At 49.9% G+C, this 24794-nt stretch overlaps 2 protein-coding genes across 3 annotated transcripts; one reads left to right on the forward strand and one right to left on the reverse strand.

Moving 5' to 3' along the window:
- Positions 1–5427: 5427 nt before the first annotated feature.
- CDCA8 (cell division cycle associated 8) lies at positions 5428–9442 on the reverse strand. 2 transcript variants are annotated; one of them, XM_088531025.1, is made up of 10 exons: positions 9364–9442; positions 9086–9214; positions 8871–8911; positions 8423–8498; positions 7953–8092; positions 7305–7384; positions 6883–6981; positions 6107–6233; positions 5792–5878; positions 5428–5504 (listed from the first exon to the last, which is right to left on the reverse strand). In XM_088531025.1, exons 1-10 carry the CDS (start codon positions 9440–9442, stop codon positions 5460–5462), a joined length of 903 nt encoding a protein of 300 aa, XP_088387151.1. In that variant the 3' UTR covers positions 5428–5459. The 2 variants fall into 2 exon arrangements, with proteins under 2 accessions (XP_088387151.1, XP_088387150.1); XM_088531024.1 differs by having other exon boundaries at positions 6883–6984.
- Positions 9443–9738: 296 nt separating this feature from the next.
- On the forward strand, positions 9739–11566 carry AIRIM (AFG2 interacting ribosome maturation factor). Its single transcript, XM_088531026.1, has 4 exons — positions 9739–9998; positions 10081–10260; positions 10960–11078; positions 11231–11566. Exons 1-4 carry the CDS (start codon positions 9739–9741, stop codon positions 11269–11271), a joined length of 600 nt encoding a protein of 199 aa, XP_088387152.1. The 3' UTR covers positions 11272–11566.
- Positions 11567–24794: the final 13228 nt, after the last annotated feature.

A 24794-nucleotide genomic window follows, 5' to 3' on the forward strand; every position in this document is an offset into this window, starting at 1 on the left:
CTTCCATGACTGAATCAGGTTGCTGTGCTGTATTCTCCAGTATAATCAGAACTGAGCACGCTGCTGCTTCATCTGAGTCTCTAGCTGTTTCCCCCCGCAAAATACCTCACTGTTTAATTACTTTTCTGACTTGGTGGTGATGGACTTAGATGCAGCATTTCAGAAAGCTGTTTCCTGTAGACAGCATAATTTTGTGGATGGGATTGTGTGCTAATTTAGCAGAAATTAGGTGTATTTTTATTTCCTGGCTCTGCTAGAGATGCACCTTTTTCTCCTAGAAAAAAGTACCTAATAGACCCGTGTTCTCTAGCCCAGCTTGTTGGAACAATAAAGACCTTTAATTGGGCTCCCCATCAGCACCGAAGATAAGAAACTAGGTGAACAGATTAATTTATAGTTTGGCATTATGTTTTTAAAATTAACTGGCATCCCTTTGGCATCTCCTGTTTGGGGAAGTGTTCAATGCCTTATAATTAAATTAATTAGCACCACTGCTTTGCAGCTGCTCCACCGAGGCGAGTGTCTCCAAACAGTTTCGTTCCCGTTGCCTCGCCGGCCTTCGGCACCGTGTGGGCTCCTTCCTCTTCCGTTAGCTGCGGGAGGCCGGTGCGGGCTCGGCGCCCTTGCTCTGATGGGTAAACCAGGAGATTTTTTGCAATCTGCAAGCTTTGCCAGAGCTAGGAAATACAGCTACGAGACCATAGATCTTGGCACAGAATTTGGGTTGTTCTCTGCTCTTCCAAGAGCTGTTTTTGCCCTTTCCCTTCTCCTCTTCCCACAGCCGCGCTCGGTACCGTCCCCCTTTCACCGGAAACCAAAACTGGCATCAAGTTGGTTCAGCTCCAGCTGGTTTTTGATATTCATTAACCACATGTTATATACTGTAAATACATACTTGAAATTCAATATATATTTTTATAAGCTTGAAACAAATGTAATATAAGATCACAAGGGACACTGTGTGCACTTCATGTTTGAACTATAGTCAGACATCTCCAGGGAATTGCAATGATTTGGAATAATAATAAATGATAATAAAGATCTATTGGCATTTTTGTTAATTTTGTATTTATTGACCCATGTTTGAAGGGTGAAATAAAGACCCCTAAATAGCCGAGCAAATCAAACGCTAATTGTGCCGTGGTCTGTGTTTTAGATGTGCGGATCCAGGGGAGCCGCCTGTGCTCCTAGGGCTGGACCAAGGGAAGGGAAGGAGGGTCTGGGGCAGCTTGGCAGGAGGAGCCGTGGTTTGGTGAAGCAACCCTCTAAAAATAAAGCTTTTTTCCCAAAGTAGCCCCCTCAGGGCGGCGTAAACTCTACCAAAGAGTGGTTGTTGTCACTGAAAGATGTAGGAAAGGCTTCAAAAAAATAACGCTTGGCTCTTAGTATTGCATTAGAGCTGCTGTTAAATTCCTGCTTTTTGCAAAGCACAGGGAAGTGGATCAACGAGTTTTTAACCTATGTGTGGAGACATAAATGAGCCTTTAGCACATCCGTCTGTTAGTCTCACCTTTAAAAGCAGGTTATTATTGCTGGTCTTCGGGGTTGGTCACTTCCCTGGGGAAACCCGAGGGGTGGCAGGAGGCCACATCTGTGCACATCTGCACCACTGGGCTGCAGAGCAGAGCAGCTCCTCACTTACACTGGGTTCACACCAGGGACACCCCAGGGCCCCCAGGATGGCCATAGGGACACGATTGCAATCCCACACAATGGGGCCCAACAGCTCCCCACGCGATGCTGGGAAATGCCCTCCGTGGGGCTCCCGCCACGCGCGGTGGCCAGAGCAGCTCCCTGCGGTGGGAGCAGATGCCTGCGCCAGATGGGCCCAGCTCCTGGGCTGGGTTAAGGTCTCCTGGCCGTGTCCGGCTGCAGGAGGTGCCATCTCCATGTGGGACCTGGTGCCCCTGTTGGGCACCAGCCCTTCTGCCGACAGCGCCGCCGTTAGGGGCTCGTCCCCCAGCGCTGCCGCCGGCTGCAGGGCTCGGCCGCGGGGACGGGGACACGCCGGCTGCTGGGCATCCCGCCAGGCCACCCCGGCACGGCCAGGGGCCAACGCACTGATGTCCTGGGAGCTGCGGTCGGTTCCCAGCTCAGTGCCACGAGCTGTGCAAATCCGGGCGCTGCTCCTTCCCAGGCCGGCTCTGCAGCGACGGCCTCGGCCAAGCCGCAGTCCCTGCCACGGGCAGGACCCCCCGCAGCACCGGCCAAGGACCTTCACCTCCGTATTCCCGGAAAAGCCACCACGGAGCCACAGGCGGCAGGAGGCAGCCGCTGCATCGGGGGGTCATGATGGCCTGAGTGGCTGTGGCTCCCTCATTAAGGGAAATTAGATTAATTACACTGCAGCAGACTGTGAATCTTTCCCTGGAAAGATAAGGGGCAGGGGGATTTGCTCTCCACATTACAGGAAAATGAGCAAATCCGGCTAATCCCGTTTTTCATGGCACTGCTGCTGGGCACCAATTTTCTGAGACTAACAGAGGGCTCTGGCCCTGCTTGGCAGCCACTCACTGCAGCCGTGTGACAGGGCTATCTGTGACCCTGCACCTTTACAGCCAGGTCTCCCAACAGCTCCAGGTGATCCTGCTGCAAAAGGAATTCCCTGGACAAAATGGGATGTGTTGAAGCACCCTTGGGAAGGCTCCTGGCTGTAGGGAATCTGCACCAGAACAAATCAAGGGGGTCAATTCTGGGCTCCCAGCAGGCTGGGACTTTGTGGGAGGCTGCAGAGGGAAACCCAGCCTCATTTTACCTAATTACATGGCCCATTGCTAACTGATGCAAGTCAGGTTAATTGTTAAATCCATCTCAGGAAAAGAGATCACTCAATGCAAAGAGCAGGCCAGACCACAGCCTGACAAGCATGGAGATTGTGCACAAATAAAATGCAGAAAGAAGCTCAGACTTTACACACATCCACCAGCTTCCTCACTGTCACAGCAATCCCTGCCCTGAATAAAGAGGGCAGCTGTAATTTTGTTAAACAAAACACTAGCTGCTATCTAATGTGCAAAAGGCCCAGAAGTGATGTTTGTGATTTATATGAAAAATAAGCAGCCAAGAAATGAACTCGCAACAAGAAGTGTTCCAGAGCAGCATGGTGCAGGCCATGCAGGACCAGGCTTAGGTGATGAATGTGTCTAGCCATCAGCTAGAGAGTAGCTGTTATTCATGGCAGATACAATTAACTCAGGCTGGTAATGGGAAAAGGAAGCTTGGATTGTGGCAGCATTATTGTTCACAGCACAACAGGGTCACGCACCAGGGAAGGAGCTGGAGCTGCGTCACCCTGTGCTTCGCAGAGCAAACTCAGCACCCAACAGCACAGACACAAACACCTTTGGTAACATGGGCACAAACACAGCCGAGTTCTGCAGCAATAACCAGGAATGGGGTCTCCAGGCTACACAGGGGGTTTAGCTCCTTTTCACCCCTGGAAAAGGTATGTTTAGGAGTTGACACTTAGGAACACACACCCAAGCAGCAGCTTCACATTTCTGTTTACAGCTTAATTACTAAAGAATGTAATGTAAATGTTAACAGCACTCAGCAAAGCAACCTTCCTCTGGGTTTCAGATTACAATATTGCCACCTGCAGCTCAGAAGCTGCCACTTTCACTGAGCTGCTGCTGAAATCTGTTCATGGAACTGAGGTCCATGCAATATGCAGTATACCATGAGGTCCAGCAACATGCAATAAATGTGTGAATGACTCTGAAACCCTCCTCACATCCCCAGCTGAGTTACAGACATGCATCAAGCATGAGCTGCTTCCCCATCTCTATTTGCCCCAGGAAGGGGCAGGACTTGCCCAAAGCTGGTCCTCAGTGGGGGAGGAAGCTCCTCATCTTTCATTCTCTGCCTCTGCAATCCCCTTCTAACATGGGAATCTCAAATACTTGTTCTATAGAATGTGCACAGTAAAGCTTTAAAGAAAAAACAAGTCAGGCAACATTGATTAATAAAACTTAGAGAGCAAGTCTTTAACATCACAGGTTAAAAGCCACCAGGACTGCTTCGCAAAGAGATGATAGATCAAATAATTTTAATAGGAGGGTCTTACTAAGAGAAATAAAACACAAGCCTGGAATTAAACTTGGGTGTGACAATGGAAGTAGGAAAAAAGGGAAGTAGTAAGCAGGAGTCAAAGTTAGCCATACTTTAAAAAAATCCATACCCTAGCTTAAGAGTGAAGCATCTTCACACAGCTTTACCACTCCAAGATTAATAATGAGACCCTTGGCATTAAGAGTAATCTTTTATAAGAGTTTAAATGAACTTCTCGCAGCCACCTTGTGCTTCATAGGGAGCTCTGCTTTTCCAAGCTCTTGAAAAGACAAGACAGTGATCTTAGAAAAGCAAATACAAGTTTTATTTCCCGCTTCATTCTGCAAGCTTTAAACCAAATGTAAGGTTTTAAGAACATTAACCCTTTCCTAAGAGGATATATATTAAACCAAGTTCTCCTAAATTTAAACAATCTCTGCTCATATAGACTGCAGTTTCTCTTGTAAACAAAGGAAAGAACATTAATGCCTGAATGTTTTTTTAGCCCCTGTTTAAACAGTATGCATGGGATAATTCTTTGTCAAGGAAATGCAATGAGTCCAATTCAATCTAGATCAGCAGATAGAGCTAAATGCTGCTCTGCTGTGCCTGGCTTTTTTCTTTCCTGCCCATACTCAATTCCATGAGTACTGCTTTTCCTAATGATTTGGAAAATGGTTTTGAAAAAGCAGCATTCCCTTACTTCAGGGGCATTCCAGTGGCTCTAAGCTGACTCCCAGGAATCTAGTTAATCTGACAGGTCTGTAAAGTTAATCTACTTGTAAGAGGTTTTACAGAGAACTTGTGCATTTTGTTTTTAAAGAAATAAAAGATCACAAATAGAACAGCTTCAGTTAAGAACAGAATTTACTGTACCTGCCCCCCTTCCCCTACTATTCATGGCAGCATCATAAACTACAAGCAGCTTTATATCCAATTCATCAGTAACTTGCCTTTATGTATCTGACTGAGATTTTATGCTTATGACCGAGATAGTCATCACTTTTTAAACACTTCAGCATAGAAAGGATGTGCCTAGAAAGAAGTGCAACAAACCTAATCTGTTGCTTTCTTTTCCCAGACAGATACAAGCTTCAGTCACTTTATCCTCCACTTGTCTTTTGCAAGATGCTAGGAGAACACTTACCCATTCATCTTGCTAGGCTGCAAGCCCAAGATAACTGTACCTTGGCCTCAGTCTCAGAGGAAAGAACAAATAAAATATTTCTCCTGAATTAAAAAAAAAAAGCAATCTATTCTAATACCATTACATACTTAGGTAGAAAAATCAGTTCCTAACTTCTATTCTGTAAATTAATAGAAGGAAGAAACAACTTAGGAGTGGGAACTCAAGGCCACATCCCTAAATACAGTGTTCCATATTTAGAGAGGGATGTCAGCACCAAGTTTCATCTGTTTGTCTTTGTGCCACTGAATGCTTGGGCAAGACGAATCTAGAAGGAAACAGAAATTAATCAGTAGCCACAACTGCTTGCCACTTCTTCCAGAAGTGAAAGAATTCCATTTTGATTCATTTTCTCAAAATATTGAGAACAGTTCTCTTCCAACAAGTACAATTTATCCATAGTTTGCATCAAACCAAATGTGAGGAAAAACTGTTTCCCACTCTGCTTCCCTCTTCATGACCAGCAACATGGGTCAGGATACAAGACACAGGGAGTTCAACTGTTCAGTGAATTAGAGTGACAACACAGCACTGCAGCTGAATATAAATACTTACTGAAAACTTCTTCATAATTCCTTGGGCCTCTGGATTCAGATGAAGAAGATTCCTCTTGGTCAAATCACTCGCTGTTAAACGAATGCTCTGCAAAGAGAGCAGATCTCAGTCACTTAGAGCAAAGCATCAGTCTACATTCTGCTCAGAGCAGCTTGAACAGCTCCCACTTCTGACTACACTTTTAAAAGTTACTTCAAAACTATATCAATCCCCTTTCAACTCTGATAGCACAACGATCAGAATGAAACTTATATCCCTCCCTCCAACCTGCAAAAAGTTGTGAGCAGCTTTTGCAGGTTCCTCTCTCTGATTTACCTCCCCATCTCCAACAGGAACAGTAATGAAGACGTCGTTGCTGTCAGCAAGGGGGCTGCCGTTGGCAGAGATGGTGTAAACATGCTCGTGCAGGGCAGGCGTGCGCAAACCCGGCGTCTTGAAAACCCTGAAACATTCCAAAGTCACAGAACTGCCTTTACTGCAGTTGATTACTTCAGTCACAGAGAAACTCAATAATATTCTGATGGAAAGAATTTTAAAGCCTTTTCTCTGTGAAACAAGGACAACAGGAAGAGGGGCTCTACCTTACAATTGTCTGCGGATATTCCCAAATACAGAAAAATAAAATTGTGTCCCACGAGTAGCTTGTCTATCTATAACAGAGCTAGAATGACAGAATAGCAGAAAAGTCTGAGCATCTGCAAGGCCTGAACAGATTCAGAAATGGTTCATTGGACAGGAGAAGAACTGCAATTTAGACCTTTACACAGACTCAGAATTTGCAAAGAGAGTCAGGAATGTGCAATCCTAACTCCACAGGACACCAGGGCTCTGGGTGCCAGTCAAAAATCTTATCTCTGCTTCCATGACACCATTCTAATACAGGATTTTCAGCTAATACTACATATGTTCTATAAATGAAGTTGCAAAAGAAAACCAAGTCAGACAACCCCAATAAAGTACTCAGGCTGCAAATCTTTCATTTCACAGATTCAAAGAACCAGCAAGGACTATTTTACAAACATGCCAGATGCATAAAGCAGACTTTTCTAATACAGAGAAGAGACTTACTAAAAGAACCATAGAATACAAACCTGAAATCAAACTTGGGTGTGACCATGGAATTACCTCCCCGAGCACAGACATCAACAATTCTCCCATTAGCTGGGGTGATAAAGTTGTTTCTGCTCGATCTGCTAAAGATAAAAAAGAAAAAAGACATCCAGCTCTGAAGAGACACGTTAACAGATGTTCAAGCCCTGCCTTACCTGCGACTTGCATGAGGGGGCAACTAAAGAAAACTAGAGGCTCTTGCTGGGGAAGGGTAAACACCCAAGCTAGGCACAGCTGCTCCTCAGAGGAGAGGAAGCTGCTCTTTCATTCATGGTTAATTCACTGACTTTCTCCTTGATGGCCTCTGCACTAGCAAGCCTACCATTCCCCTTGAGTTTTACCAGTAACAGACTTATTCTCCTTTTCCAGAAGCCAGGGAAAGAGGGTGGAAATCTCCTAATACCTTTTACTCATGCGCTTCACTCTCGATGAAGGAGGTCTTCTGTTCTTGAACGCCGGCGCTTTTTTAGTGGATGCCTTTACCTGAAAGAGATGACTCAAATCAGTTGTTTTACTGTCACAAAACAGGTAGGCCCAGCTTCCATACAAAAGTATGGCTCAATAGCTTCCTTTTTAGAGCACAAAAAGCCTGAACCAAAAGACATATAAACTTTTATAAACTTTCCCATTTTAATAACTTTCTTACATTTTTCCCTCCCCTTTCAGCTCTGCTATAGAACCTTAGGAGGACACTGGACACCATGAAATTTAACTTGACCCAGTCCTGTCTACGTTCATTTTGCCCGGAGCAAAAGAAGCAGAAATTAGTATTGGTCAAGTTGAGAGTATCTCTATTGCAGGGAATGGCCTGGGGGAAAAGGATGGGACATGAGGTCTTGCAGATGTACAGAAGAAAAGCAGGGATCAAGCAAAGTCACTTGCGCCAAGCAAAGTGACTGCCCTCTAATATCAACCAAAAACCAAAACTTTTATCACGAGGCACTACAAGAGGCCCCTTTGAAGTGCCTTGGCCAGCTGCATTGTCACAGGCACCATCTCAATGAAACTGCTGACATCCTGAGAACAGGCAATGCAAGGAGGAGCTTTTTACCTTCCCAGTTCTTGGGTTAATATTTTCAGCTTCTAGTTCTGCAAGAGACTGGGTATCATGCTTTGTTTTCTTTGCTTGAGGAAGTAAAGGAGACTCTGCTTCTTCTTCAATAGCTTCAATATCCTGTTTAGATTTTTCAGCTAAAAAGAAAGTGTTATTCAAGCCAAAAACAATAGGTTGTTAGCTAGGAGTTGGGATAAAAAGTAAATAACTACAAGTAACTACATTTCTGGCCACAATTCACTCCTGAAATCCAAACTCCAATAGAATAGTAGAGAGAACACTATTCTATTTAAGACTTTTAAAAAATGGAATACAATTCCTTTTGATAACAAGAATAAAGGAAGTATTTTCTTATATTTAAACCTGTTAAAGGGTGCAAATAAAAGCTGAATTATCATTTCCTGAACACAGACCATTATGAACTTTCACACCACAGAATTCCCCATAATGCTTAAAAGCGAACTGACCTTTCTTGATGATTTTTAAAGGAGTCTTCATAACTTCAGCTGTTATTTTATTTATTTCCATTATTTCCAAGTCCGCCTACAATTAAAAACAGACATGACACCATTAGGATCATCAATAGCTGCAACGAGCCAAAGTTAGAGAGTAAAACCTCAATTATTTTGCAACAGAAATACATCCATACTCATCAGCCATGCTCACAAGGGGAGCTTTTGTGTATTCTACAAGTGACAATAACCTCACAGACCAGTAGACTACATGGGTGACAAGCCTTACTGGAACAGTGTGGGTTATGTCTTTACCTATTCCCTGCTGCAAGAGCAACACGACTAGGCAAAGCCTGTAGCAAACACGGGTGTTTATACCCCTTAGGGCTTAACAAAGTGACTGGGAAGCTGCTCGTGTGCAGGGTGTTACAGCAGTAACACAGGGTTCATGCAGGACACCTACCGTCGCCACCTCTTCTAAGGCCTCCTTGCTTCCTCCTTTAGCTGTAAGGAAAACATGGGGACAGTTAAGGAAAGTTAACGCACACGCAGGGCAGCTGGGGAGCAGGTTCAGCCTCCAGCACGGGGTGAGGAAGAGCAAAAACGAGCGTGGAGCAGCAGCGGGGCCCCGCGGAGCCCCCGGGCCAGGGGCAGGGGCCCCGGGCCGCCCCGCCGTACCGAAGTACTCGTGCCACTTCATGCTGCGCAGCGCCAGCGGCAGCCGCAGGATCTCGATGCCGTAGAGATCTCCCACCTCCTGCATCAGGCACCGCCCGTTCGCCCGCAGCCGCTCGATCCGGCTCTGCACTGCGGGGACACACACGGGGTCACGGCGCCGCCGCGGGCCCTCCCGGGCTCCCCTGCCAACGGGACCCCGGGGCTCCGGCCCGTGGCACCGGCCGCGGCCCTCCCGCCGCCCCCCGCTCCCGGCCCTCGCTCCCGCCGCCCCGGGCCACCCTCGCGGTCGAAGTCCTCCAGGAAGGCCGCGAGTTTTCTGCCGCGCGCGCCCGCGTTCTTCCTGCGCGAGGGGGCCATGGCGGCTGGGCTGGAGTCCGGTGCTGGGTCCGGTCAGTGGGTGGATGGAGGGATGCCGGGTGGATCAGTCGGTCGGTGCCGTGTCCGGTCGGGGGTCCAGCCGGGAGTCGGTGCCGGGTCCGGCCGGTTCTGCCCGGCCTGGCGCTCCCGCCCCCCTCCTAGCGCGCGCCACCCGCCCCCGGGCTCGTTTAAACCAACCGCCGCCCCGGCGCGGCCAATGGGCGCGCGCGCCGCGGCGGTGACGCAGGACGCCGGGCGGTGACGCAGCACGCCGGCGGTGAGGCGGGGCGGCCGGCATGGCGGCGGCCGGGATGGCGGCGGCGCTGCGGGGCTGCGCGGCGGCCGTGGCGCGGCAGGAGGCGGCGGCGCGCGCGGCGCTCGCGGCCTGGGCGCCGCTGCTGGCGGCGCTGCGCGGGCTGGCGGAGCAGGCGCGCGCGGCGCGGCGCTTGGCCTGGGCCGCGTCGCCGCTGGGCGCCTCGCGCGGGCTGCGCGCGCGCCTGTGGCGGAAGCAGCGCGGCGCGGCCGAGGCGGCGCTGGAGCAGCTCGGCGGGCGGCGGTGAGGACGGGGCGGGCGGGCGCGGGGGGCCGCGCTGGGCCGCCCCGCACCGACCCGCGCGCCCCGTGGCGTCCCCGCGCAGGGCGGAGCTTCGCGCCGTGCGCGACGCGGTGGCCGCCGCCGTGGGCGCCGCGCTGAAGCTCTACGAGGAGCGCGGGGCCGAGCTGGGGCTGGAGGCGGCGCTGCGGCGCGGGCCGCGCTGCCCCTCGCTGGCCGACGCGCTCGAGGGGCTGCAGGACGTGGAGCGCCACTACCGGCTCCTGTATCCGAACGGCGCGGGCCGCGGGCCAGGGTGTCGCCGGGGTCACGGTGGCTCCCTGTGTCATGGTGTCCCTTTGTGTCACGGTGTCCCCGGGGTCAGGGTATCCCTGGGGTCATGGTGTCCCCCTGTGTCATAGTGTCCCCAGGGTCAGGGTATCCCTGAGGTCACGGTGTCCCCAGGGTCAGGGTATCCTTGAGGTCACGGTGTCCCCATGGTCCCAGTGTCCCCCTGTGTCATGGTGTCCCCCTGTATCATGGTGACTCTGGGGTTACAGTGTCCACAGTGTCCTCAGGCTGTCCCTGGGGTCACAGTGTCCCTGAGGCCAGGGTGTCCCCAAGGTCACAGAGTCCCCCCGTGTCACGGTGTCCCTGGAATCAGGGGATCTCCAGGTTCGTGGTGTCCTCTCTGTCATAGTGTCCCTGTGGTCACAGTGTCCCCAGGATCAGGGTGTCCCCAGTGCCACGGCATCCCCAGAGTCAGGGTATCCCAGGGTCACGGAGTCCCCTTGTGTCATGGTGTTGTCAGGGTATCCCCAGGGTTACGGTGTCCCCTGTGTCACAGTGTCCTCAGGATCAGGGTATCCCCGGGTTCACAGTGTCCTCTGTCACCGTGCCCCTGGGATCCCAGTGTCCGGAGGATCAGGGTGTCCCCAGTGTCACGGCGTCCCCTTCCCCCCTGCGCTTCCTTAACGTCCCCAAGGTACCTGGAGAGCCACCTGCTCCTGCAGCGCGTCAGCTGCGACGACCTGGACGCCATGGAGGCCCTGCCGCAGGCCTGGGAGCGGGTCCTGGAGCGCCACCAGCCCCACGTCGTGCAAGGTAGCGGCGGGGGCGTCCGTGCGCGGAACAAGCAGCTCCGATTCACTTAGTCTGCCAAATAATGTATTTTCTTATGCCTTTTGGAAATACGCCACATTTTAGTGGATATAAAGGACCAATAAAACACACTTTTTGTTTTGTTTTGTTTTCAGATACGCTGCTTAAGATCTCACTTTTTCTTGACAATCAGTGATCGTCGTGCTGCTAACCAGGCTCCGAGGGAGAACAGGATGCGCTGATGTGCTTCGACTCCTACAGGTGCCTGATATGTGACTTTTCTGACCCATCCATGAAGAGCAGGATGAGCTGAGCAAGCCCTCTGTATTCCTTTTGGAAGGATATTTAGCCTGGGAAATGCTTGGGCTTTTCCATTGTGAAATGGAAATGGACTTAACTCAGTGTCCAAAGACAGCAGGAAGAGAGTCATCACCTTCAGCTATGGACACCAGCCTTTCTCTTTTGTGAACTGAATATTTTGTATACTGAAAGAATTGTTGAGATTCATTATGTTTTAAATAAATAGTGTTGGTTGTGTTTAGAAGGGTTCCTGCAAACAAATAAATACATATAACAGTGTCCTGCACTTTGATACTGCACAGAAGAGTTTTTTAAGTGCTGTCTTAACAGTTACCAAACATCCTTGTATAAAAAGATGAACATAGGGCCTTCACCTTCCTCAGGGGGGCAGTGCAACATTTCTTTCAGGTCATTATTTCCATGTGCCGTCTATTTTTTTAACCTATTACCAAGGAAAGCGGGTCGTGCAGTCGGGAAATGCAAGAGACTGCGAGTATGACACAAAAATCTCAAACGTGAGGAGTGAATTTGGCTGCCTGAGGGCACTGCCCAAGCTGTGGAGCGCCTGGCTGGCGCTGCTGGTGCTCCCTGTCATCTGGCAGGTCTCTCTGGATGGCACAGCATGGGCAGGTGCTGGTATGAAGTAAAATAACGTCACCCCCCTGGCCTTTGTGTGGCTTCGGAGTGTCACCGCTGGTGCATTTGTCAGAGGAAAGGCCCTAGCCGGGAGGGAAGTGAGGCAGCTGCTGCAGCCATTGCAGGGCAAGAGGTTGGTGCAGGTTTTTGGCAGTTGGTGGCACTGCTGCAGGGCTGTGAGTAGCTTCCTCAGTGCTCCAGGCGTCGATCCTGCCCTCCAGCCATCCCCGAGAGGCTCTGGTGCCTCCACAAGCGGCTCCAGTCCTGAGCTTCCCCCGCGGAGCGCGTGTGAGCGTTCGATGCAACTGGGCGAGCTCCTTCCTCCACCACCCGCCTCCACGGGAAGTGAGAAATGAAGTCCTACTGCTGCAGTTTAAGATAAAGCACATGATGGAGTGAAGATACTGGTTTGGCACATCAGCCAAGAATGCAGTTCTTTAGCAAATGTTTGTGCAGCAGTCTCAATGCAGACAGTTTAGAGGCAAAGCGTTTCCCATCCCTCCAGCGCGCTCTTCCTCACCTGTGGCCTGATGGCGCTGGCTCCGTTTGCTGCTGATGCGGTGCGTTGCGTCACGCTTTCGGCTCAGTATAAGGCACTTGCTTTGATGTATTCTGAATTTAGTGCCTTTGCTGTGTTTGGGCCTTTGGCGAAATCTTGTGTTGCTGAATGAAGACAGGGAATACAAAACCTCTCTTAATGACAGAGTGTAAATCCAGCCTTTTTCCTGAGGTCTGTTCACTTACCTTGCAACTAGTATTCCCCTAGCACACAGCCTCGCTCCCGAGGGAGGGAAGGGATGATTTTGGCCTCCTCCTGTAGGTTGTGAAATCCGTATCCTGCTGATCTCCCGCAGCACTAGCCACGATCTAGCACAGCAAGAAGGAGAGGCACCAGGAGCCAGGATCTGCACCGAGGAAGCAGGGCAGCTAATGGCAAACATGCCTTTCCCCCACTGCCTTCAACAGTGCTTATTGCTGGTTTCTTAAAATGTCATTTGGCAACAAGTGGCCAGCACCATTCTGGTGTTTGAGGGATGGGGAGGACGGACAAACTAACAAGGAACAGCTGCACGGTCTTGTATTCATTATGTATGGCATAAAGTGGCTAAAAACAAATGGTTGTAGGATAAATTTGGGGTATCATCCTTCATCAGGCCTCAAGGTTTCATCATGGAGCCAGAAAACCTCAGACCGTGGTGTTCACGGACGCAGCATCGCACTTAGAGATGCTCACACCATCGAGCCCCCTTTCTCAGGGCATGTCCGTAGCAAAGCTGCCCTGGGACAAGTGGGGCAGCTTTGGGAACAGATTCCATGAGCACGGAGCGCCGCCGATGCTCCGATCCGGCCGAGGAGCCCCGGTGCCCGCGTCTGGATCTCTCTTGCAGCTCAGCGTAGCTGATGGCTCCAGATCGGCTTTGAGTGACGTTTTTAGCTCTGCCTGAAGTGGTTGTTTCTGTGACAAGAAAAAGAGTGTGGGTGTCCCAAATGATGCTCTAAAATGATATATTTTAAATATATACTCCTGCTTCTTCTTTGCCATTTATCTTATCGCTGCACATAGGTATGTACAAAAGATTAAATTTCCAAAAAGTTAATTCCTGGTCTTTCTGAGGTTCCTAGCAACAGGCTGGGATTTTGGGAGCTCTTCAGAACAATTCAGTGGTGGCCTTTCCGCTTCTGGCTTCAAGTTTTTCCCTCTGATTCCTGCCTGATCTTTTAAAAACGCTGAGAGAGCTTTCTGGATTATAAGTAGCCATGACCTGACTCTGAACTCCTACTAAACTGGGGTAAAGAGGGAGCTCGTTGACTTTTTGGTGAGATTAATTACTCCGTGCTGTTGATGGCTGATGGGACATGCCACCGTTTGCGTTTGTTTGCAGCCCTGGGAAGGGCACGAGTGAACCTCTTCGCCAGAGGGCTTTAATTGGATACAACTGTGGGTTTGTTCCGTTTCAAGATCTGTATGTTACAGCCCCGGAAGGCTGCCAAGATCCCAGTTGTTAACAAGAATGTCATGTCTCGAGTGTGTGAGATTCATTTCAGCCAGCACCTCCGGAGAATCGCTGCAGGTTCCAAGGTTCCACCACGAGGACGTGGCTTCATCGCCCCATTGCTCCGCAGGGTTTTCAGCCAGGAGCTCTCCGAGGAGAAGAGCACATCTCCCCTGAAGGTTTGGGAGTCTGCACTGGCAAATCGGGTCCCCGCAGTTAGTGCCAGTGTCATTTTGTGGCACTTCCCAGCTGGCATCTCTGGATGCCCCTCGTGTCTCACCTAGGGCAGTCAGGGAGCACAGAGCCCTGGACTAGGGGTTGTGGATTCCAGCCCATGCGATGCCCGAGGGGGCAGCGGCATCAAGGGCAGCCCTGAGGTTAACTGATAAAATTTACCTAGCTGTAAAAATAAATCTGTATGCCTTTATTTTTGGAGCAAAGCTTTTAAAGTATTGCATGGCGATCTGTCTTAGGAATGCAATAAAACCAAGTTAGCAGCTGGAGCTACCTTGTTAAAGTAAAATTTTCAGGAAACACAAAGCCTGTGCTTTGATTTTCAGCTTTACCTCCTGCTAGTTTAATTTGAAAATGGTTATTCTTCACTTATAGGGAAAACACAAACTAAAATCAGTTACTAAATTTAAATACCTGCAAACATTTATAGAAGACATCTGACTTCTATCTGGCTAGTTTGTTTTTTCATGTAGGGTAAAAGTCAGCTTCTAATGGATAGTGTCTCCATGCAGTTCCGCTTTGGAAATAAGGAGCTGAAATGGGAAATTTATTTTTGACACATTTGCATCACCCTTTTCTTCCGTTCTGCAATTGGGCATGGTTGTGCTGTCTGGCCGTCTTCTCCAGAGTCTGGCCAGCTTGCCACCGTTACTGATAGTGAAAAACTAGTATTATAACTTCCAGACTCTGTAGCCAGTAGTAAAATTTAGTATCTGAATGCCTTTGTATATACCACTTTCCAAGATCTTTGCCCAGTGACATACTGGAACCAAAATATATGGACTTGCAATGCCAGATTCAGAACTCCAGACTTTAGAAAAAAACAAAGCTTTGTCCAGCATAAGCTCATAGGTTTCAAACAGATTTCAGAGCTGAATTTACTACAAGAGTCCTAATTTAGTGAAAGACTAAAGAAATTGGCACCTGAAATTCAGTTTAAAGTGTATTTGGAGGCAGAAATACATGATAAAAAGCTGTGTGAGTCATTTAATAAACCGAGCATGGGTTTCACAAGCCCCTGTGGTTTTCATGCTTATTCTCTGAGACTTTCATCTTGGCCTGAAGCAGAACTCCTTTGTGATTATGCAGGGCCCCCGAGGCTGCTTGAGTGCTTATCCACTCAGAAATAAAACAAACATTCTCCCATCTACATTAATTGAATGTGTAGCTCTCATGCCCAGCTTATGGCTGCCTGTGCTTTAATGTTTTTGTAGCACTCTTGACTTTATCACAGCATTTGCCCTGTTGAGTTGTCGGTGAGCTCCAAGGGGAGCTAAATCTGCTAATCCTATAGATGTGAGTTGAATGGGAACACATCTGGGTGAGAAGCAGGGATTTGCTCCTCTACGAGGTAGAAGTGCTCAGCACAGGGCCCATTGTCTGGCCTTGCAAAGAAGGGCACAAAAGTTATTTGGCCAGCTTTTTGCCAGCGTGCTTTATCCCATTTTGCTACATCCAGCCCTTTCTATTCCCACAGATCCTCTAGGGCCAACTGCTCAGCAGCTCCCCACCACAGCAGGATGCAGCCGCCTCTCATCTCACTTGCCTTATCTGCCAGTCCCGTGTAGGGTTTATTTCAATCCTCTCTTCCTGCTTTTCCCCTCAACCCTTTCACTCCTCCTCCCTCCTTCTGTGGAAACAAATCTACAGTAGGTGTCTCTTGAACTTGCCTGAACCCCTCGTCCCAGGCACCTTCCCGGCTAATCCTTTCCAGATGTCCAGGAACTTCTATGATTAGCCATTCTGTTCAAGTTCCCCATTCATTCTCAGGCAGAGCAAAAATTGTATTTCCTAATGTTATTTGAATAATAAAGCTTATCACCGCCTTCTGAAAAGCCGATACGCTTCAAAACACAGTATTTTAGCTCTATTACAGCCTTCAGGACCCAAATTGGAGTTTGGCTTGAACACAACAGACATCATAAATAGCATAAAACTTTTCCATAGTTTACAATGCTCAATGGCTTTTTATGAAGCTGTGACAGCCCTCGGGATTGCAGTTGCATCCAGCACTGGGTTGTGGTTTCCTGGCTACAGAGTGCAGAGAAAAGAGGTGATGGGCTGGATCCTCCTCGGAAGGTGGGGAGGCCACGAGGGAAAGGAGCTTCTCCGCCTACCTCCCATGTCACATTTTGTGCCACCTGCAGTCTGGGGTTCTGAAATGGGCAGATGCCTTTGGGCCACGTCTTCCCTGGAGCTCTGTGTCCCCGCCAGCCCGGTGTCCCCTGGCTGCTCCTACAAGCAGGACTGACACAGACACCACGTAGGGACGTTTCCACTCAGAGCAAAGCGAGCGTTGGGGGATGCAGCTGCCTCCCTTCCCGCACGGTGCCTCCTCCTGCTCCGGGATGGCTCCCTGCTCCCTCTCCGTGCAGGCCAGGCAGTCTCAAGCACCCGAGGAAGGCAGAGGGAGGCCTGTCAAGTCCCAGTCCCCTGGCCCTCACGCTACGGAATGAACTCAAGAGCCTTTGCAGACTATTAATCTTTTCAAATCATAAGAAAGCAAGTGATCCCCTCCCGCTCCTAGAAATGCTGCTTCTTCCCTGTCCTCCACAAGGCTTGAACTGTTCACAAAGAGCTTTACTAAAAACTACGAGTTGCAGTTTTCTTCCTAAAGAGCCCCAGACAACTGTGCTAGGTGGAGAAGAAACATTTGGTGCAGTCAGCTTAGAGCATATTTGCGTGCAGTCCATGGCCTCTTGTCAGCCAGCGACTCCGTGCGAAGCGTGGCCGCAGTTTTCCTCCTTCCTCCTGAGAGCAGGAGATGCCTTCAAGCTGCTCAAACATCACGGCCCCATTTTGAAGACTGCCCTGGCAGTAACTGCTGGGAATAATTTAGGTGGTGCCCGCAGCACGGGGTGCCTTTGGGTGCTGCCTTGGGGTGCTCGCTGCTCTTGGGACCTCGGGGTTCTCTGATAGGGACCTTGCTCTTCCCTGGCTGCCTTGGCACCCGCTCTGTCCTGTCTCGGTGCTAATCTTCATCTCTGCAAAGTGCTGCCCACTCCAAGAGCAACCCGCTGTGCGGCTGGATTTTCCTGTGCAATCCCCTTCTCTTGGCCTTGCCAGGTGGCATTTCGGGCCCTGCCACCCGTCCTTTTGCCACGGTGCCAGGACAGCTATGATGGCTGTGGCAGGGTGAAGGCTGCCACCATGGTGGCATCGCATGGCCTGGGGAAGGGACCGCGGCCGGAGAGCCCACGGGGGCCGGCGCGCGAGGCGCTTCCCACCAGCTGCTCTGCATCACGTCCACCCTTGGCACCGCGTGAAGTTTGTCACGGCGTTACCCGCTTCATTCCCCTCTGCTCCTCGGCCTGAAATCCATCAAGCAGCGCTAAAGAAAAAAACATCGTCAGAAGAAGCCAAAGCAGAAAGAAGCAAAGCTGCTCCCTTGGCTGAAGTCCTCCTGTTTGCTGTGCCCGGCTACTTAGTCTGACCGAAAAGAAAAGGATTCCGCTTCCCGCACCTGCGGCTGCAGGAGGGAGGAAAACAGCGGTCAGTTTTATTTCTTGCTTTCTCTGTCAGAGAACGCTGCACCCTGTTTTGGAAATGAAAGAGAGATTTTGTTTTGGTAGAGCAGGAATCCTGATTCTGGAATAAATACTACAATTTTTATTGCTCTGGACGTCTGCAAAGTCAAACACCATCATTCATTTCTGAAATGACTAAAAAAAAAAAGTCAAACAGGGCTGATGGCAAAAGAGGAATAGAAAATCAGGGACTGACTTAGCTGCAAGGGATTCCTTGATTTACACAGTCTGAAGCTAGAACTGATCACAAAAGCAGTTGGTCAGACCCTTCCTCCTGCCTGTGTCTGTAGCAGATTTTCTTCATCATCTTTTCTTCTTCATCATACCTGCTTTTCTGGGACACATCTCACTCTCAAGAGGCCTTGAAACGCAAGAAATCCTGAAAAAAGAGACACTTCTCCGGCCATTTCTCAACGGACACAGGACATTGCAACTACATATAATTCCCCTCATCTTAAAGCACAAGTCAGGGGTGCTGTTGACCAAAACCCTGGCAAAGAGGGCAGGAACAGGTTGTGCAAGTGGAAAAGAGGCAGATGACGCTGTAGAGGGGGGAACACATTCTTGTTGCTCGCCCAGGGAGTGCTTTTAAGCTTAATATGTCCATGAGTCAGATGTCAGAAATGGGGAAGGGGGGAGAAGGAATGGAAAAGTCCAGACATTTGTGCACAAAGGAAAAAGCATCTGAAGTAATTTGGGAGCCCAGCGGAGCCTGTGGCTGGCGTGCCTGGAGCGGAGGCCAGGGGCACCTGCGGCACAGCCAAGGCAGTCCAAGGGCCCCGCGGCTGATCACGAGTCACACAGAATCCCAGAACGGTTGAGGGTGGAAGGGACCTCTAGGGATCATCCAGTCCAGCCCCCTGCTCCAGCAGGGACACCCAGAGCAGGGGCACAGGGTGACATCCAGGCGGGTTGGAGATCTCCAGAGAAGGAGCCTCCACAGCCTCTCTGGGCAGCCTGTGCCAGGGCCCTGTCACCCTCACAGGAAAGAAGTTCTTCCTCATAAGAAGATTAAACTTCCTATGTTTCAACTCACACCCGTTACCCCTTGCCCTGTCACCGGTCACCACAGAGAAGAGCCTGGCCCCATCCTCCCTACAATCACCCCTCAGGTACTTGAACATGTTGATCAAATCTCCTCTCAGCCTTCCCCTCTCCAGACTAACCAGGCCCAGATCGCTTAGTCTTTCCTCATACAATAGATGTGGATGTCCCGGCCCCGCGCACGGCCTGGACCCCGCGGCTCCGCTCCCAGCGCGTGGGGAGAGGCGACAGCCTGGAGCTCCCTGCCCAGAGCGGGGACAGCGGCAGCGCTCACAGCAAGGAGGAGTCGGTGATTTGGAAAAAGCCCAGGAGCGCTAGGGGAATAATCCAGAGCGGCTTTGGCTGGACGCGACTCCCCCAACTCTAAAAGGCTTTTTGGTCGAGTTTAATAAGATTAGTCTGTAATGCTCCGGAGACGTCAGCGTGCTGGCAGGTCCGCGTTCAGTAGTTTCTCGAGCGCCAGGGAATGCTATTGCTCATTTCACTGGCTTGCCTTGACCTCGCTGGATGAGCCCGCTGCTTTGCTCCTCGCTCGGCTGCATCTGCAGAGCTGTTAAGTGGGACGAGGCAGCCTGGAGAGGGGTGCAGGAAGCTCTCCCTCCTTGAAGGAGCCCATGTCCCTCTCCCAGCGCTGGCTCCAGCGCCGCCGGCAGCCCCACGGTCCTATCCCTCCCTGCACGTGGCTCGGGAGCATCCCGTGTGCCGCTCTGCTGCTCGAGTGCCTCTTCTCTAGAGCTCCAGGCTCGGTCTGCGCTGACGTCTTGAAGCTACTGGTGATAAAACATGTCACTGTAGGGGCCAGGGCCACATCTGATGCTGCAAAGGGAAGTGAAGAGAGCTGCTCAAAGCAAACACGCATTGACAGGAGGGTGGATTTGCCACGTGTGGAGCAGCTAGTCCCACAGCTGAGCCCTCCTGCAGGGTGAGGGGCATCGCCCCGACCGCAGCATCTGCCCCATGGAAGGGACCGGGGAGCACAGAGCTGAGCTTCCTGGTGCCACATCATCATGCAAGCGCTGAACACTCCCAGCGCAATGAGCTACAAATAACATTGTTGATGCCTCTGCCATCCCGTCAGGGATTAGTACATGCTGGAGCAATTTGCATGGGGATGAAACTTGGAAGAAAGGGTAATGCTGAGAAAATATGGTATTATTTATTATTGCCAGTTGCAAGGGAACAGCAGCAGCCTCCAAGCTTGTATAACTCTGGAACAAGACTATTATTAGAACGGAAAGTTAGCAAGCAATTAGCTAATTGCAATTCACATTGTCTGTTGGCAATTATAAGGAGAACAGTTATAAACTCCAACAGATGGAACTCAAATGGGTCAGTCACTTTTTTTCCCCATCCCCAAAGGGCATTTGCAATGAACGTCTACACTATAGGTTCTGATCATGGACTTGTGAAATGATCCAGCCCTGTGAGTAATCATGTTAAAGCAGTCCCTGCACACAACTTTCCCCTGCTGAAGAAATAATAAGCAGCCATCTTCAGCTAAAATAAGTATTTCTTCTCGTTAGTTTATGACTTCATACAACTTCATATAACACCTTCTCTTCTTCCTCCAACATCGACACAAATAAGTGCATCCCTTAATCTACTTTCTAAAAAAGCTTTCCGGGGTTATTTGGGGAATCTTCAGTCTGCAGTGAGGTTGAATCAGAAAAGGCATTTCTACAAAGGTTAGCAAGGAGTGGAAGTAGAATTCAGCTTCCCTCTTCAAGCCCCAGGAGATATCTGCAAGGTAGTTCTCATGGGACAGATTATCTCATTGGTTTCTTGGTTAGTTTTACAGAGCATGCACAAGCGTGACATGCTCAGATACTTGTATAAGCCATGTGAAAACTGTTCATGTATCTCAGATTCTTTTTTAGAGACAAGACCAGACAGATTTGGCCTTAAAAACAAAGTATTTCATAAGGTATTCCCAGGCAAACATTTGGATAATGCATCTAAACACTACAGACAGATTTTACAGTGCAGCTTTCTGCAGCAGTGCAAGGAGCATTGGTCCTTATGCATTCTGAACGTTAGTGATGCCATTGATTCCAGCAAAAGACGAACATCCTTATTCCAGGTCAAGCTGATACTGATACAGATACAGCTGCGGGGTCTGAAACAGATTAAATTCAACTATATGAATTTCATAAATTGTAATACAAAAGCGCTGCACACCTCTGATATTAAACAGAGGATGACTTGGTATTCATCCTAGAGCAAATGCGCTATAATGAAATGGAAACATCAGGTTTGACTTATAAACCCCAGGTTTCCCATAGGAGGCGGTTTATTGAGTGACCATTTATTAAAGACAAATGCTATCATTCGAAACATATCTCATGTAGAGCAGGGGACTGGCTGATTCTGAGCCATAGTAACTAGAGATGGAGCTTTGCATTTACAAGCCTAAGGTTTAAACAGGTTGCAGCATGTAAAGAAGCTTCGTGATGATAGCTCTGCTGGGTGCCCGAGTGTCCAGAGAGCCCCAGCCTGCCCACCACCCACAGCGGATGCAAACCCGCAAGGTGCAGAGTGCCACGACCCAGGCCAAAAACGCTCAGCTTTGATATATATTTAACTGCAGGCAGAAAGTTAATGCAGCTATCTTAAGTCAGACCAGCCATATGCTTAAAATAGGTACATTTTGGATAGGGGCCACAGCCGCAGCAGAGGCTCCAGCACTGATTAGGACCGGGGTGCTGAGCTCCCGCTCCGCTCTGGGAATCACACAGCGGGACACGGATGGCTCTGGGACATGACGTCTCAGGGAGGACAGGATGGGAAGGTGCCAAAGGCTGCCCTGATTCCCGCCTCGGCTAAATCCGGTGTGCCTGGTGCTGGGTGTCCGCAGGAGGGACACTGGAGTGGGATGGATACCACGAGCCCAACCGCACTCACCTGCACGCGGCAGCGTAAACCCCCCTCTCCTCCAGTCCCTCGGCCTGCCCAGGATCCAGGGGCAGCTACATCCTCCATTTCGCTTCCTTGATCTTTGCTTTTTATGATTTAAGCACTCTCACTTCATCCTACCTGCCTCGTGAACCTTTTTTTTTTTTTTTTTTTTTTAATTTTAAATGCCTTGGGCAGCATTTTAACTTTCTCTCCTGTCATCAAGCAGAGCACAGATTTCTCTGCCAAAGAGCTGAGTGTCTCCCGGAGCAGGGACATGGTGGGGCTGGCACTGCCTGCAGTCCCTGGGTGCTGCTCCCTGCTCTACCTGCACCGGAGTCCCCAGGGACTTGGGAGCCGCTGCTTGTGAGGATTCGGTTCAAAAAGTCTTAAAAAGAGCCTGTGTTTCTGAGGACAAACCATTCGCATTGCAATCTGTTCTCTTGAGGCACGTCAGTGTCAGCACCACTAGTCACCATCCTCTTCTAAAACTGCATGGTTTTTCCTTTCATTTCATGAGTTAGTGATTTTGAGCTGCAGGGCAAATGTTAAATGTTAACAACTGCTGTTAAAGTCACATCTGCAGTTAATTTTGCCATTCACCTGGAAAGAAATTGTGTTCATTCAATTAATTTAAAAAGTATATGTTGCCTTTCTGAAGTCTTTCTGGATAGACCTTGGCACACCAACAAGCCCATGCTTTTTGTTCCTTACATTTAAAATCAAAAACCTGGGACAATAATGTCGTTGATAGGAAGTAGCAGGTAAAATTGCATGCTTTCTAGAAGCATAAATTCAGTTTGTTGCGTGTAGGAAAAGTTTCTGGCTCAATATAGTATGACATTTGCAATCGTTTAATCTGAATAAATTCCATTTTTGTGCTCCATCCGGCTTTTAATAGATCAGCCAAACATTTCGTAAGGGACAGAATGTAAATCCTGCCTATACTCTCCCTTCTGTGCTATCATCAGAGATCTATCATGCTAACACTGCTTGTTCCTCTGGCTTCCAGAAGGTCAGCAGTTCAACTCTTGGAGACCTGGAAGAAAATGTGGATTCCTTAGGGTGGGAAGTGGTAAGAGAGCCTCTGGGATCTCTGTCACTGCTCGTCATGCTGCAGGGGTGAACATGTGCTGGGGAAAAGAGGTTTGCTGAGTAAGCACGGCTTGGCGTCGGGATGTTTGTGTTCACTCTTGTGCAAAATGCCCAAGAACCTGCCTTTAGGGAGGCATTGGAGCATCCCTCCCGACCCGACTTCCATTCCTCCACCTGGAGCAGGGAGAGACCCGGTTAGACTGCAGGAATTCAGGAGGTTGATGCATTTCTATCTCCAAGCTCAACCATCCAGCTAAGGACTCTACCTCACCACTCCTCAGACCAGCTGCAAACAGCTGACACACAAGGACCCCATTTAAAATCAGATGTCTAAAATTAGATACCAATTATGATCAGTGAAGAAAAATTACAGTGTTTTCAGAGAGAAAAGCAGGTGCCAAACACCTGTGTGTGTAAATACAGTCATGGCATTGCAGGCAGGGGATGCACCAGTGAAGCTGGGATTCCACTGGATTTACTCATTTCTTAGCTACAGTAAGGTAACTTAATGCACCCGACGTTCCCCATCCCCACTCATTTTCATTATATGTCAGATGCCAATCTTATTTTTGTAAGCACCCTCTCTAATTACTTGGAATTTCTGTAACTCCACAAATTCAGGAAAGAATACTTAAATTGCCTGCAGATGTGGATTATCTAGTGAGCACTTATCAGCATCTGGGGATTTTCTGCAAAGGCAGAAAGAGGCAAACCAGCCCAGGGTCCCAGGGCTGCCATCACTTGGCATCAATTAAGGAGATATTGAATTCCCTCCTGCGGAATGGCCTGCGGTGCCGGGATGCTGCAGGTGACTTCCTGTTGGGAATGCAGCAGGGAAGCAGTCGGACGCATCCTGAGTGCGGTGCTGCTTGCTCCCTAACGCTGCTCGTGTGCTGGAGCTTTCCAGTCTCGAGTCCAGCTCCAGAGGTGAATTGCTATGGAAGCCGGAGCATGACTTCTCCCTGCTGGAGTGGAGGGAAAGCTGCCCCGAGGCGAAAGAGCCAGGGGAGCCATCGGAAAGCAGGTTGTCCCGCTGGACGGGAAGCTGTTGCAGAACAGGAGAGTGGAAAGCACCCGGCTGTGCCGCGCGTGCCAGGGCCCTGCACAGCAGGGAGTAAGCAGCAGCTCGCAAAAAGGCTCATTTTTATCTACCAAGGGATTTCTGAGCTGCTTTATCCACATCTGGCCAGGAGCACGCTGGGGCAAGGGAAACGCACTGCCTGTCTGTCTAGATAGCTCAGACAGGCTGGTGACAGCTCAGCAATGTAAATGATGCATATTAAGCCCTAAATAAAGTGTGAGAAACATGTTTGGGATCAGTAAATCCATCCTGACAAAAAGAAGCAAAGGAATGAAATCCCTTTTCCCAAACAGACTGGTAAGCCTGGGGACTAAACGGAGTCTGTTCCCACTGAAAAATGGCTTCCGAGGGTTCACGAGCGGAGCATCTCCGTTCCCATGGGCAGTGACACACGCGGATGTGTCCCAGGCTATAGGGCACAGAGCTGGGGAGGGATCGGCAGGTCATGAGCACCCCACACAAAACGCTCAGGTTCTTGTCTACATCTGCTTCACCCACAGTCAAGTCATTTGCAGATGAGGCCGACACGGTTCTGGCCACATTCCCCATAGGGCATCCCCCATGCGCTCGGGCCTGCAGCCACCAAACGCCCTTGTGGCTTCCCGCAGACCTGGGGCCTTTCCTTTCTGCACAAGGGCTGGACTCCAGGCCCTCAAAACCCTCCTGCCCCAGTGTAGCCTTGGCAGCAGGATGGGTCACAGGCCGCACACCAGGAGCAGGATGGCTGGACAAGAAGACTGCGCTTGTATTTTCACAGATGTTGGAGTCACCCATCAGCCGTCAGGCTGGAGGAGCTGAGGAGGAGGCAGTTGTCTTCCTAACACAGTCTGTGATGGAATCCAGTTTGTTCGAGCTTGTACTGCCGCTTTCCCATCAGGTTTCCGTGCCCTGGCCAAGGGCAGCGGGCAGCGGCTCC

Source organism: Tinamus guttatus, unplaced genomic scaffold (assembly GCF_059628265.1).
Source record: "Tinamus guttatus ecotype Peru unplaced genomic scaffold, ASM5962826v1 Tinamus_guttatus_pri_ptg000397l, whole genome shotgun sequence".
Lineage (NCBI taxonomy): Eukaryota > Metazoa > Chordata > Aves > Tinamiformes > Tinamidae > Tinamus > Tinamus guttatus.